This window comes from Marmota flaviventris, chromosome X (assembly GCF_047511675.1).
Source record: "Marmota flaviventris isolate mMarFla1 chromosome X, mMarFla1.hap1, whole genome shotgun sequence".
In the NCBI taxonomy this organism is placed as follows: domain Eukaryota; kingdom Metazoa; phylum Chordata; class Mammalia; order Rodentia; family Sciuridae; genus Marmota; species Marmota flaviventris.
Genome location: NC_092518.1, coordinates 26,335,081 through 26,350,035, shown reverse-complemented (window position 1 = coordinate 26,350,035; position 14,955 = coordinate 26,335,081). Strand labels below are relative to the sequence as shown.

The window sequence follows — 14,955 nt, the reverse complement described above, 5'->3', positions numbered from 1 at the left end:
TGGCATTGTACTCACCTAGCACGTGTGAAGCACTGGGTTCCATTCTCAGCATCACATTAAAAAAAATAAAGGTATTGTATCTATCTACAAATAAAAAAAAATAGAATGAAAAAAAGCTATGGATGTGGCTAAGTAGTATATTATAGCTAAATTCAATACCAGTATCCAAAAAAAAAAAGATTAGTGGGATATGAATATTTGTATGAGTATACCTGTTATATATACTTCTTCACAATTTGGTTTGGAAATTGCATTTTTAATCAATCACTTGAGGATAGAGTATTCTGAATATTATATTTATTCAACCTTTATAAAATAGATGAAAGATCTTTCAGTTAAGTAAAAGGAATATTTACATTTTAATCAGATCATTATAAGCTTAAATTTAAACTTTCCTACTTACATCTTAGTGGCATTGGATATAATGTCATGCATTTTGGGTACCATAGCCCCCCTCACTGTCAAAAGAGATAAAGAAGGTTGAATGTGTATGTATATATTCCTATCGATATTAAATGAGAACATATCTGTAAAATACCCAATAAAGTGCACCAATTTTATTTGAGATGTATGATACAAGTGACATTGATTGCTTAACATTTCCACTCATATTTTAAGAATTAAGAGGATACTTCAGATATGTCTGCCTTTATTACTTGTAGAGATTATGTTTTTTAAACTGCTCTATTGAAAAGACATTTTGTTCTATAAACTTTCCTGACCTCAGTATAAAATTCATCATGTATGAATATGGCTTCACTATGTTTCTCAGTGGCTTCTCCAACTATCTTGAGGAAGAAATAGTTTTTTCCCTTAATTAAGCAAAAATTTTAGTTTTTTTAATTTACAGTTGTACAACCATCACAGCAACCTAATTTTAGCACTTTTCAATTGCCCTAAAAAGAAATTTCTTGTCCATTTATAGTCATTCTGCACTCCTACTGCAGCTCAAGAGAACCATGCATCTATTTCTGTCTATATACTTGCTCTTTTTGACATTTCATATTAGCAGAATCATGTAACACCTGTTGTGTGTGTTTGTGTGTGTGTGTGTATGCGTGTATGTGTGTGTGTCTAGTTTCTTTCAATGTGCATATTTGAGGTCCCTCATTGAGGCACTTATTTTATTACCACTTCATTTAGTAGAGTTAATTTTTTTACTTGAAATATAGATTGGTCTTACATTATCTTTGGTCTTATGTCTGTATCAGATAGTATGTAGGCCAGAGGTTTACCTACTTAACTCTGCAGCTACACTGATCTTCTTTTGTCTTTTAATATTCCAAACAGACTTAACTGCATTTCACAGCAATGTGAGGAGAGAGAGAGAGAGAGAGAGAGAGAGAGAGAGAGAATCTATAAATGCTGACAACAGAGAATAGCTCATGAGAGCCTCACATGAGCCCAAGTTGGCTGATTTCCAGCCTTTTCCATGGTGGTGTAAATAAAACCAGCCAGAAAATATAACCCACCTCCCACCAATTTTTTTTTTTCTGTTCCTTAGTACTTCTCATAATAGCTTGGCAGAGGAAGAGTATTCCTTTAATCTATAATATGTAAATACAACAAAGCTGAAATATTCCATAAATGATATAAGACACAAAAAATCAAATTTCCTTTTTATTTATTATTAAATACAATCAATGTGAATACTACTCTATGAAATGGAAGTTTCTGACATATTCTCAGTTGTATTTATCTTAGGGCTTAGTAACAAATTGTTCATGGAGAGACCCCAGTTTGCAGACCACCCTGAGTATCATAGATATTGGTTATGACAAAGCAAAGAGGAGAACTCAGGCATGCATAGTTCCCAAAGACTCTTTCAATTGTATTTATCCTCCAAACTCTCTCATACAATCTCATCCTTCTGTATCTCCTCATAATCCTTTCCTATTCTATCTCAACTCACTTCAAGATAGAATTTCATAACAGTCATTTATGGTGTTTTATTAATTTGTTTGTGAGTGTTCCGTTTTGTTTGGCTTTGTTTAGGAGGATTATATTAGCATGCAGAGGAAGAGCTTTTACACCCAGGACTACCAGAAGTATTTTTTTAGGCTTTTTTGTCTGAGACTGCTCTATACCCTATTATTTTCCACCTGTGTTCTGAATGACCACATTATTCTGATTGCAAGGATATAGACTCTTCTCAGACAAGGCCTACTTATCTCATCTTTCTCTTCCATTATTTTGCCTCAGTCTCTTAAAAATACTAAACGCTCTTAAAAATTGTCAAAATTTTTCATCATAACTCATTGAATTCCAAAATATGTTTTTAGTAAGATCATATGTGTGCCTTCCTAATAAATAGTAGAAGAAGCCCTTGAATCTCAGCAAAGATTAAAGGACACTCTGGCCAACTTAATGTACTTTCCAGATCTATCAGATTACTAGTGTTATTAAGACACAAAATGAAGTGAATCCTTTCTTCCAATGCCACATGCTATGTTATTAATAGTGCTATGGGGGACTTCTCTTTGAAGTCAGCAATGTTAACTCTATTTCCTTGTCACTGTTTTTCTAGTTTCCACTTCAAATAAAATTGTTAGCCTGAAAAATAATGCATATTTTCAGGAGTAAGTGGCTTTAAACAAAATTGACATGTAGACAATGTGTGTTTGGTATCTTTTTCTTCATTTTTCTTTCTTTTTTTTTAAAGTGCAAACCATCCTTTTTAGAGTAGTAAACTAAACTCAGGCAAGCAGCTGGAAATCAAATTGTATCTTGGTAACAGTGGTATTCTATTAGAAGTTGAGTTCCCATCTTTGCTGACTAAGCCAAGGAAAGTATTTATTTCCAAAGCAAATTCACACTGATATATTTGTATTATTTATAGAACATACAATCATGAAAGAATCATGATTTTTTTGCACTGATGAAAGTCCTTTCAACTCCTTCCTACCTATGAACTTCTGTGCAAAACACTTTTCATTCTGCCCTTTTGCAGAGCTTCATACAAACTATTTGTTTCTTACAGAAGACTACTCCTACCTCTTTGCATCCTGTTCTTCCACTGCAGTGAATGCTGATCACATGATGATTTTCAGAAAGTAGATTTTGAAGTCAAATTTAGCAGGCAGCATATTTATTAAATATTCTCTTGGGACCAATACGTGGAGAAGGGCAGAGGTGGTGGGAGTAGAAAATGGAAGAGCAACAGCTATGATGCAGACCCAAGAACAATCTTATTCAACCACTCCCCATGGTGAAGTTGAAGCTAAATGACATTTCAAAGTAGTCCCAGGTTGGATGAAAATGGCTGAGTGTTTATACCACACTCTTTCATCAGTCATTAGACTTGCATTGCCCTGGGAAGTTTGTGACCTTGTGTGACAGGACTGCAACTCAGTCTCTGATGCTATGACAGCTTGAACTATAAGACATTCCCTTCAGGATAGCCTTGGCAATGCATCTCCATGTCCGTCACACCATCTTTCCTACTTCTTTTTAAAAATCACTGATCAACCACCTTTCAATTTTTTTCCATTAAAAAATTATTTCAGGGCTGGGGTTGTAGCTAAGTGGGACAGCGCTTGCCAAGCACATGTGAGACAATAGGTTCGATTCTTAGCACTACATAAAAATAAATAAATTTTTTGTGTCCATCTATAACTAAAAAACATTTTTTAAATTATATTATGTTTGTAGCACACACATACACGCATGTATTAGTTTAAATTGATTCTTTTTTCAGGGACAGTAACTCCTTAGTGTAGGAAAAATTTCTGCTTATAGCCTCACCTTATGTGCAGCTCAGTGATTTTTCTGGCAATACTTCTTTAGGTAGGAAAAAAAAACCAAATGATTATTACACATTATCCTTTAGTTTTTCTCAGAAACATTTGCACCCAAGGAGAAGTCCTGCCAATGATACTGAGACTAATAAGCTGAATTAGTGACAATGATGCTAAAAGAGTTTTGGATTTGTTTTCCTTTAATATTATGTACATAGAGGGCAGTTTGGCCAAGCATTTCACAAATGAATTTTATTTATCATTGAAGGGTGGCCTGATCAGTGAAAATCCATCACTACCACTATGCTAGTACTTGTTGATTCCAACCCTGGTTCAATACAGGACACCAAGTTCCTGTCCTACAATTGCTGTACATGTAGGTTATGAACTTTGTAATTTTAGAATACAATATGAAAATTATATATCTTATATAATTTGACCTATTTATTCACTGGGTAACTGACTAAATAAGCAGGCCAGGGAAGAATCAAGAAAAGTAGATAACCTGTCCCTAAACAATAGGTACAGCTATCAAGAGATCGTGACAAATATATTCAAACATTTCATATCATCATATTATTACCACATTAATGAAATATAATTCTAAATATTTTTTAAAGTATTTAAAAATAAGTATAGGGGGACTGGGGTTGTAAATCAGTGGTAGAGTGCTTGCCTAGAATGTGTAAGGTACTGGGTTCGATCATCAGCACCACATAAAAATAAACAAAATACAGTTATAAAAAATAAGTATAGAATATAGTATATCAAAAATTTTGCATTGAATGTTTAATAAAAAGATGTATAAAATTGAAGATGTTAAAATATGTATTTACCCTAAAGGCATTTGTTAACTTCTACATGGATGAAAAAACAAAATGAAATGTCATATTTAGAATGAATAATAAATATTCATCATCTGATTAAATTTTGGTAGTATATATATACCTTAAACTTCCAAAAAGGAAAGCTCTTGGTGGTAAAGAATAATCATGTTTACTCATATACTTCCTTTAAATCTCTCACAAGGGACCTAAATTATATTTAAAAAGTAGCCTAGTAAATATTGCTTTCATAGAGTACATTGACAGTACATCCTATAATGAGGTGTCACTGAATTCATGAAACTTGGAAAAAATGCTTAGGATGGGTTTCTGCATTGAATTACTTAGAATGAAATTTTGAAATATAATATCCTGCTGAATATCATTTACAGATACACAAAGCCTAGGAGAGAATGAAATGTACAGAAACTAATTAATCAAAATAAAATCAAGGCCACATAGCTATAGTCTTAGGCATAAATATCACTTTAATTTATTTCATTAAATTTTGGTGATTTGATTTTTGAAATTTTTAAATATGCAAGCATTTCTGTAGTCATTTTTTATTTCAGTCAATAATTATAACTTGAATCATTATAACTTATTGTATGAACCTAGGATTTTCTTTAAAACAATTACTATATTACAACACTCTTATTTAGATGAGAAAACTGAAGCTAAAAAATGTTAAGTTTATCTTTCACAATTAATAGCAAAGGCACAATTTGAACCTATGTGCTATTTTTTTCATATATACGTGTGTGTGTGTATATATATATATATACATATATATACATATACTATATATAGTATATGTATACTATATATGTATACTATATAGTATATATAGTTGTAGATGGACACAATTTATTTATTTTTCTTATTGTAGTGCTAAGGATCAAACCCAGTGCCTCACACATGCTAGGCAATCACTCTACCACTGAGCCACAACCCCAGTCCCTGAACCTAGGTCTTATAAAAAGTGTTTTATTACCCACTGTCCTATCCTTCCTATCAAAAAGAAAAAAAAATCACTGATTGATCTTAAGTTATTGGCTAAAAATGCATCTAATATTTTAAGTCTAATTTAACGATAAGTCTCTTTTCTGCCCTTGAAAGCTAGAAGATCAGCAATTCTACAAACAGTAGATTCATAGTTAAATAAGGGAGAACCCATAAGTAACAATAAGCATATTGAACAAATGATAAGGTATAAGCACCACCCACTCAGAACAGATTTCTAACCAATTTTAGTAGATTCAGTCTTGGTAAAATCTATTACTTTTCATTAATATTTAGCCCTAAAATTCCCATGATTTTTCACAAGACAGAGGGCTTTCTTATTAAAGTTTGCAGAGTTTTTATTCAAGGAATGCATTTTCTTATAAATATCTCTTTACACATGTAGGTCAAAAATGTAATGAAAAATATCATGGCTGGATTGCAACAAACAAACAGTGAAAAGATTCTCCTGAGCTGGGTCCGACAATCAACTCGTAATTATCCACAGGTTAATGTCATCAACTTCACCACTAGCTGGTCTGATGGCCTTGCTTTGAATGCTCTCATCCATAGTCATAGGTAAGGATACTACTGAGTTGTTTCATAATTTTGTAAGTACTCATTTGGATGATGATGATATATTTTACTTCAGGTTGGTTCCAGATCATTTCCTACCATGTCACATGTAACATATGTTGATAATACTGATCTAACCATTCATTAGAATGTACTGATGGAATATATTTTTCCTACTTTTCATATAATATATCATTTTGTTGTTGAAATATCAAATTCCTGGAGCATGAAATTGGTTATGGTGTGGGGAGAAGATAAACATTTAAAATTTGGACTCTGAGAACAAACAGGTTGTATTCTAACTTTATTGAGAATGATATTGTTCTCTTGTACAAATAATATATTAGTATGAGCCTAAACTATATAACTAAAAATGGTTCCAAAGTTCATGTTAGTGGTTGTAGTAAAATTTATCAGTATCATCAGATAAATAATGTACAGAGAGAAACATTTGTCTCATGAGATATAGGTTTTATAGCAAATACCACGATGCCCTGTATATTTTATTCTAGTTCAGGGTTAAAAGAGGCTCTGAGCATCTTAGCAACCAAGGCAAAGAGCAGAACACAGTTAATTCTATGACTAAATGCTTAGAATATCAAAAGAAACAATTTCTCTGGAGCTACAAAGAAATTGCTATAAAGTATGGCTGAGTTCTGTGGATCCTCATAGAAAGAACTCAGTATAATACAGAGAAACAAACATCATTATTTATGTTCCATACAATATTGTATTTCCTAAGTTCACTAAAACTATCTGACTATCTTGTATAATGAAGTTCAATAAATGACTTAATAAGAGCTCAAGAAAAAGCAAAACAATGTAAAAACTAACATTTATATATAACATGTAATATGCAATATATAATACATTTATATACACTATATATAGTGTTATGTCATATACTATACCATATATCTATATATTATATTTACTCTAAGGGAATTCTACTTTGATTGTATTATTACCTATCCCTTCTACTCCAGCCAGAGTCAATTACATTGCCAAATTACCTGTATTTGAAATGCCGTTGGATTGCATCTTCCCTAATTTTCAATAAAGTTGTTTTTTGTCACTTTGATTTTTTTTTTCTGTCTACTATTTTCCTATGCCAATCTTGCTTCTAGAGAAGCTCAGAATATAAATTGTCTTCATGGTAAAACTCAACCCAAGGGCAAACACACTCTAAATAAGCATTTTTGTTAAGTGTCATGCTCCAGCTGGGTTTAATTAACCCCATCCAGACTGGGTTTCCAGGTGAATGACTCAGCAACCTGATTTTAGAAAGAAGGCTGCCTGGCACCCAATCAGCATGTTAAGCATTGTTAACACATTGTTTTTCCTAAGTACAGCAAAAGAAAGATTTTCCACAGCTTCAATATAGTCAGGTGAGAAGGGATAGAGATGTTCATTCTGCATCATAAGCCTGTGCTCATTTATGCAACCACATGTTTCACAAGAAGGGCCTGAAAAAATATTGATCTTGCTCTTCATGTACACATTTGCAGATGAACAAAAATATTGAGGATCAGGTTATGCAGTCCTTGTTGGCTCTTTAACATTTTCTTTTCAAGTGGAAGACTTAAATCTTGCAAGCATGTTCACAGACTACATTTGTTAATGTTCTGTTTTATGATTTCTGAATATATTTCTAGGTAACACAGTAAATAGATCCAGATGGCCCTGTCCCTGACCCACTCTTTCTCCTTCAAAATATCCTTATTCATTTATGCTCCCCTGTTCTAGTGAATCATCAGTAACTATTACTTTATACATTAGGTGGTTAGTTTTCAAGAGGTTCCTTACAATTGTTAATGCTCTTTCATGAATCATCTGTGTCATTGTTTTTGACAGTTGTTCATATTGTTTATGTAAAAAAAAAAAAATGTGGAACTTTGTGTTCCAAGGTGATTGTCATTGATACACTAAGGAAAGTCATAAGGTGTCCTGATTTCAATAATTGAGTGACTAAGCTATATAGAACAAAGGCATGAGCTTAATATAGAACATAAAGATTAACAAAGGGCCTTGGAAATTAAAAGTTTTGTTTTAAAGCACAAAGTCCACTACAGTGCAGTTGAAAGGAAGCCAGATTCTGTTTTTACAGGAAAGCCCAATGATAAATGATTAGAAAATATGTAAAAAAATATGTAGATAAAGTTGCAATGACTTTAAAATTGCAGTTATCGTGCTAATTCTTTTTTTATTATAACAGAAGAGAACAAAAACAAAACCAAAAACAAAAAACAGACATCAGAGCTGGGGCAAAAGGAAAAAATAAATCAGATTTGTTTTCATGACCCCAAACCTACCCCATTACATTGCTGTCCTGAGATGCAGTTTTGTCCAGCTAGTTCTAATTTTTTATTCTAATAGTTGTAATAACAATATATATTATATATGTTTATTCTTGATAAATTGATTTCTGACAGTATGTGTATTTGCTCTTTTTTAAATATTTTTTAGTTGTTTATAGAACTTTATTTTTATTTTTTTATATGTGGTGCTGAGAATTGAACCCAGTGCCTCACACATGCTAGGCAAGCGCTCCACCACTGAGCTACAACCCCAGCCCCTGTATTTTTTCTTTAATAGTGAGCCCACAGATATTGCTTCTCATTCCATCTATTTGCTAATTTTATTACTTATATTATAATCATTTTGTTCCCATAGATTTTAACTTTGACATTAAATGATGATAGTTCTTTTTTTAAAAAAAATTTCATCAAGTTTAGAAAAGAACTACTGATTATGTAATATTAAGGATGAGGAAATCATAACACTACTTTCTCTTTTTTCCTCCATCTCTCATTTTGTTTATATTATTATTCTTGCATCTATGATATTTTTAACATGTATATCTATTCTATAAAGATAGGTATTTTTGTCTTGAATTGACAAATTGAAAACATATTACTGTTACATAAATAAAATTAACCTTAGGACAAAGTAAAAGAATCTGTGGTTTTAAAATAATTGTTGTTTTATAGATACTGCTCTAAGTAAACTATTCCTTCTATTACTGAGACATCAACATTCCAATTACCCCATTTCACAGATTAGGAAACTGAGGCACAGAGAGGTTACATGATTTACCTAAGAGAATTTTTCTATTATGTGGCAGATCTGGTTTTGGTTCTACACTGTTTCAGTTACAGTGCTAGCTTCCTTAAAAACTTGGTGTCCTTTGTTACATGTTCTTATTTATGAATTATGCTCTATGTTAGCATACAAAGCTAGGTGGGTTTCTTCTACAGTTGGTTAGTTTTGCAATTGTTATGCATGTGAAAAGCATAGCTATTTAATATATTGATTTTTAATTAATTTTAATGATTGAAAATAGATTCGTTTTTTAATGTTGATACTGAACTCAAAGACCATTTCAGTAAAATCCTTCTTTAAATGAGAACACTGAAACTTAAATACATTTCATGAGTTACATAAAATAAACCACCATACACAGGAGGTCTGTTAGTAGCCAAGGTGAAGTTAAAGGAAAGGAGGGGAAAGGGTTAGAATGGGAAGCATTTCTACTTATTCCCATCATGCTCATTTAAATCTTGTTTACTGTACATGAGAGAACTAGTTTTCCATATGTTCCCACCATATTCTATTCCACTCCCAACCATCTAGAGACAAAGAAATAAAGTAGGCAGAGGTTGCATAATGAAGTTGAAACTCCTCCAAATAGTTAAGAATTTTTTATTTCTCATATTTTTCCCATCAGTAGAGGCACTTCCCAAATATATAAATATTTTAGGTTTCAAAAGATTGTTAGCTGTTTAGGGTAACTAGGTGTAAATGAGGATGGGGATTAGATTTCATTGGGTTTCTTGTAACTGTACAAAATACTGATGTATTAATGAGGTAGGAACTACTTATAAGGAAATGAGAAATAAATTTGTACCTTTGTTTCGAATTGTGCTCCAAACATAACTAATAAGGCAGCTTGTAACTTCTTCCTTTGTATAACATGAGTTCTTTAATTTTTGTTTTAGTTGTTGATGAATCTTTATTTTATTCATTTATTTATATGCAGCACTGAGAATCGAACCCAGTACCTCACACATGTGAGGCAAGCACTTACCACTTAGCCACAACCCCAGCCCCACATGAGTTCTTAACTAGGAGTCCATTAACAGATTCAAATGGCCTAATATTATATGTAATTTTATTTGCAATATAGATAGGTTATTTGTCCATATAAAAGTTTCATAGCTCTCATCAGAATCTCACAGGTGTGTAGGATCAGAAAAGGTGAAGAATCACTCTGTAACAATTTTCTATGTTGTTGGGATAAAGTGTAATTTGTTAATAGCCAAGGCTTCATGCCCAGTCTTCCCAGCACCCCTTCCTAATCATACCTCTTCCCACTTGATACTTGGCCTATGAGTTCTTGATTACCTAATTCCGTATTTTCCTTCTCTAAGAACTTTGATTTTCTAATATTCACACAACTTCAAACTCTATTTGATTCTCAAATACTTTTTTTAACCCAAACCTAAGACAACATTTAAGACTCTTTTAAGCCTTGAACAACTTAATTGCCCTCCACATATTTTTAGAAAACCTTATTATCTGTATTTATTCACATGTAGATTTTAACTGATTATAGTATATGTATTTTTGTCATTAGATTTAAAATCTTTATAAGTTAACATCTGCCTCTTATATTCCCTTGTGTTTTCTCCATTATCAAAAAAATGGCATAAATATAGTGTGTGGTCATCCATTCTCTCATATAGTTGACAAATATTTTTGAGCCACTACTACATATCAAGGAGGGATTTTAGTAGTGAAAAGAATTGGCAAAAATATTCTACATTTTACCTTCTCATGGAGGAGACAGATAAAATGATTAACTTAATTAAATGATATGGTAAGCATTAGTAACTGCTAATCAGAACCATATAAAGCAGTTAAAAAGACAAGTAAATGGGTATGTGTAAGTTTGATTTGGGGCATGAATTTTTAGATAGGGAGTAGCAAAGTAGGGCTCACCAATGTTGTGATTTTTGAGTAAAGACCCAAAAGACATAGAGGAATGACTGATGAGGATTTCTGAAGAACATAATTCCAGGCAAATATAGGAAGCATTTAGGCAAGAAATAAAGGCAGGGAGTTATCTTCTGAAGAGCCAGACCAAATTGGGCTTTGTCTGACATTTTACTTCTCCTATGGTAGGGATTTGAGAAGAAGTATATGATAAAACATATTTTAACATATAACTATGGAAATTATCATGAAAATAGAATATCAAGATCAAAGATGGGAGAAAGAGGACCAGTCAGAAACATCTTGCAATAAAATGGTAGTTTGGACTAGCATTATGGTAGTGGTGATAGTGAGAAATACTCAGATTCTAGGTATATTTTGAAACAAGAGTTGTGTGATAATGACAGATTTATCAAAAATGACTATAAACACTGGGCATGGCCAGATGTGGTGGCTCATGCCTGTAATTCCAGTGACTCAGGAGGCTGAAGTAGGAAGATGACAAGTTTAAAGCCAGCCTCAGCAATTTAGCAAGGCCCTGTCTCTAAATAAAATGTAAAAATGGCTAGGGGTGGGGCTCAGTAGTTTGGTACCCATGGATTCAATCTGCAGTACCAAAAAAAAAAAAAAAAGGACTATAAGGGTTTTCCTCTTAGCAACTTCATGTTTGAACTTGTGTTAATTGAGGGAGGGAGAACTGTTAGAGAAATAAATGGACTTTAAGGATTGTGATGGGGACAAATAGCAAAAGCTCAGTTTGGGACCCATGAGGTTTGTAAGTGGGGATACTGAGTAGACAATTGAATCTGATGTGGAATTCAGGAAGACATACGGTATAGGGTTATAAAATTGAGAGTCACTTATAAGTGTTGAGTATTCAAATCTGTAAAATTAGATGAGATTAATATAATTTTGTTGTTAGATAAAATAGAATAAATTATTTTCTTCAGGAACTTCTTATCTCAATTTTATTTTGGGATAATTAAAAAACAAAAATTATATACATATATATGTATTTAAGGCCTATACTGTCAGGATTTGGAATTAAAATTGTGACATGTTTAAATGAAAAATGTTATTGAGGGATAATAGAAGAATAGTAATGGATTCTTAAAGACTGTGGTCACAGGTTGTGAATGAGAATTCAGAATTGAAGTGAATCTTATGGAACAGTCTAGATTGATTTGTATCTGTATTTTTCTGTGTATGTATGTGTTTCAGGCCAGACCTGTTTGATTGGAACAGTGTGGTTTGCCAGCAGTCTGCCACACAAAGACTGGAACATGCATTCAACATCGCCAAACGTCAGTTAGGCATAGAGAAACTACTTGATCCTGAAGGTTGGTTCATTTGTAGACTACCATTGTTTTTGGCATTATAGTTTTTTGGTATTATATTTTAATAACTTTTTAATATCAAACTTGACATTTTCACATCCTAAGAACAAAATAGAAAACCATGTACCTTATATTTTCCCATATTGAAGGTATATTTAAAATGTTCTGTCAACTGGCACTATATTGTGAATTGCCTGACTTTGTTTTAGTTCTCAAAATGCTAATATGTAAAAAAATGAAGTATAAAATTTCATGGAAAAATAAAACAAAAGCTGTTAAAATGTATATGCTTCATGGATGGAGCATACTGCATTTGGAGTACATTGACTCCAAATAATTATAAAAAGTTAATGTTTTGCTTATTCTACCAAGAGACTTGATAGACTAATGAGCTATAATTAATTAGCTACTCTTGCCAATTTCATTCATATACTCTATAAAAGGCAACATGGTTTACTATTTAAGTCTGTAAACCTATTCCTGGCAACACTTCTCTTATAATTCCTAACTCTGGGGAGATCCTCCATTTGATATTTATTCATTTTATGCTTCTTAGTTGATAGGCAGCACTGTATTTATATTTTTTCTTATATTATCCTTAAATGGCCTGAATCCTTATCTCTGGTACTATATAGTAATATCTTTGAGACACATGGATTAGAGGGATAATGACATCCTGATCTCTGCTCTTGTAGCTGTGAGACACGTTTTTAGTTTGCCAATTTCTTTGAAATTACAATCTGTCCCTACTTTGCGGAGGCTTTTCCACACTCTAAAATTAGAAGTTTGAGACACAGAGTCAATGGGGCTGATATTTGGGTAGAAGCTGTGATATAATAGAATCTGATAATGAAACTATTTTTGGGATATTGAACCAATTCTAATCCAGAAAAATCATTAAAAGTGGTGGTGCTACTTTCCATCAGGAAAAGCTGAAAAATGACTCAGAAAAGAACCATCTTTTGTCAAATATTTTATCAACCACAGTCTAGTTGCAATGTTGCAGACCCAGAAACCTGATTGCCTCGGCTCACCTAGCAGATGTGTATCAGGAAAGGCGGGAGTTAACTGTAAAGAAGCTCAAAAAGTAATAAACAAATCAGGAGGGAAATTATTTTATATCAGCTAGTTATCACAAGAAGACTACTCATTCCTAATGGACTAATATACTGATTTCCCCAACTTAAGATGATCAACTTAAAAAGTTTTCAACTCAAAATGGTGTAAAAGCAACATGTGTTTACTAGAGACTGTACCTTGAAATTTGTGTTTTGATCTTTTCCCGAGCTAGTGACATAGAGTATGATCTTCTCTTGTGATGCTGGGGATCCGTGAGCCCAAGCTCCAGTCAGCAACATGATCATGAGAGGAAATAGCCCACACTCTCCAGCATATTGTGATACTAAGTGAGAATGTTTAGTTGGTTAGGTATAGTAAAGACATTTCATTTTTGTGTTGTGAGTGTTGTTAGGTTTATTTGAGCATAATCCCATTGTAAGTTTAGGAACATCTATAATTGCTCTTAATAAGCAAATGTACTTGGAAATCAAATTATAACCAATCGTGAGTTTGTGAAGTTAAGTTCAGAAATGTTTCTGCTCCTTTGAATAATGCATGACTGATCAGAGACTCCTATAACTCCTTTTTCTTGCTTCTGTGAATGATTAACAACACTTCTACCTCCGGTTTTATCTCAGTGAAAGAAACTGCAGTAATTGTGTGCCTTGTTTGGTAGCATATGGATGGGTCACCTCACTGTTGATGCCTACTACTGATTAATTTTTTTCTCTTATTTCAACGGGGTATAGAGGACAGGCATAATGAAAATATAGGGTTCAAAACTGAAAAAAAGAACTGTAGTATGTGGATTTGAAGGATAAACCTGTTCATGGTTATGTTTTCCATTAAAATTTTCCTATTGTGGTCAGTTTCCATTCTTTGAGATCTATGTTCTAGCTATTTTGTGTGTATAGGTTAAAAATAGATTTTATTTTTTAGGTTGAAGTTGTCCCTCAGTGGTAGGGAGCTTGCCTAGCACATGTAAGGCCCTGAGTTTGATCTCATGCACCACAAAGTAGATACATGACTGAATAACTGAAATGAATGAATCCATTGATTATATAAATAAAATATATTTTTTTCTTAACAAATTATAAAATGACTTTTGACCTCTCTATCCTTTTAATCAATGGAATAGAGATACATATACAGGAATGTACATCACAATGAGAAAGTAGATTGATTAATTTCTAATCAGAATTGACAGTTATGTGAATACTATGTTTTATCATATAAAAGAACCTGATATACGTAACTAAACATATACTTCTAAATTTAAAAAAATGTACATTGAAATATATATTGTATAGCCTGTAGGAAACTACTCAAATATCTCAAACTTGAGCAATTCATAGTCAACCATATATAACCAAAATACAGGTGGATTTTGATATCCAACCACTGGTTATAGTGTTATTTGCCAAT

At 32.5% G+C, this 14,955-nt stretch overlaps 1 protein-coding gene across 7 annotated transcripts in view; it reads left to right on the top strand.

Annotated features, from left to right (window-relative positions):
• Dmd (dystrophin) overlaps window positions 1-14,955 on the top strand; it is a 2,062,171-nt gene that overhangs the window by 357,420 nt on the left and 1,689,796 nt on the right. For all 7 annotated transcript variants that reach the window (XM_071606751.1, XM_071606753.1, XM_071606749.1 and 4 more), the window contains exons 6-7: window positions 5,970-6,142; window positions 12,356-12,474. In XM_071606751.1, coding sequence (XP_071462852.1) covers window positions 5,970-6,142; window positions 12,356-12,474 — 292 coding nt within the window. The remainder of the gene's footprint in view (window positions 1-5,969; window positions 6,143-12,355; window positions 12,475-14,955) is intronic.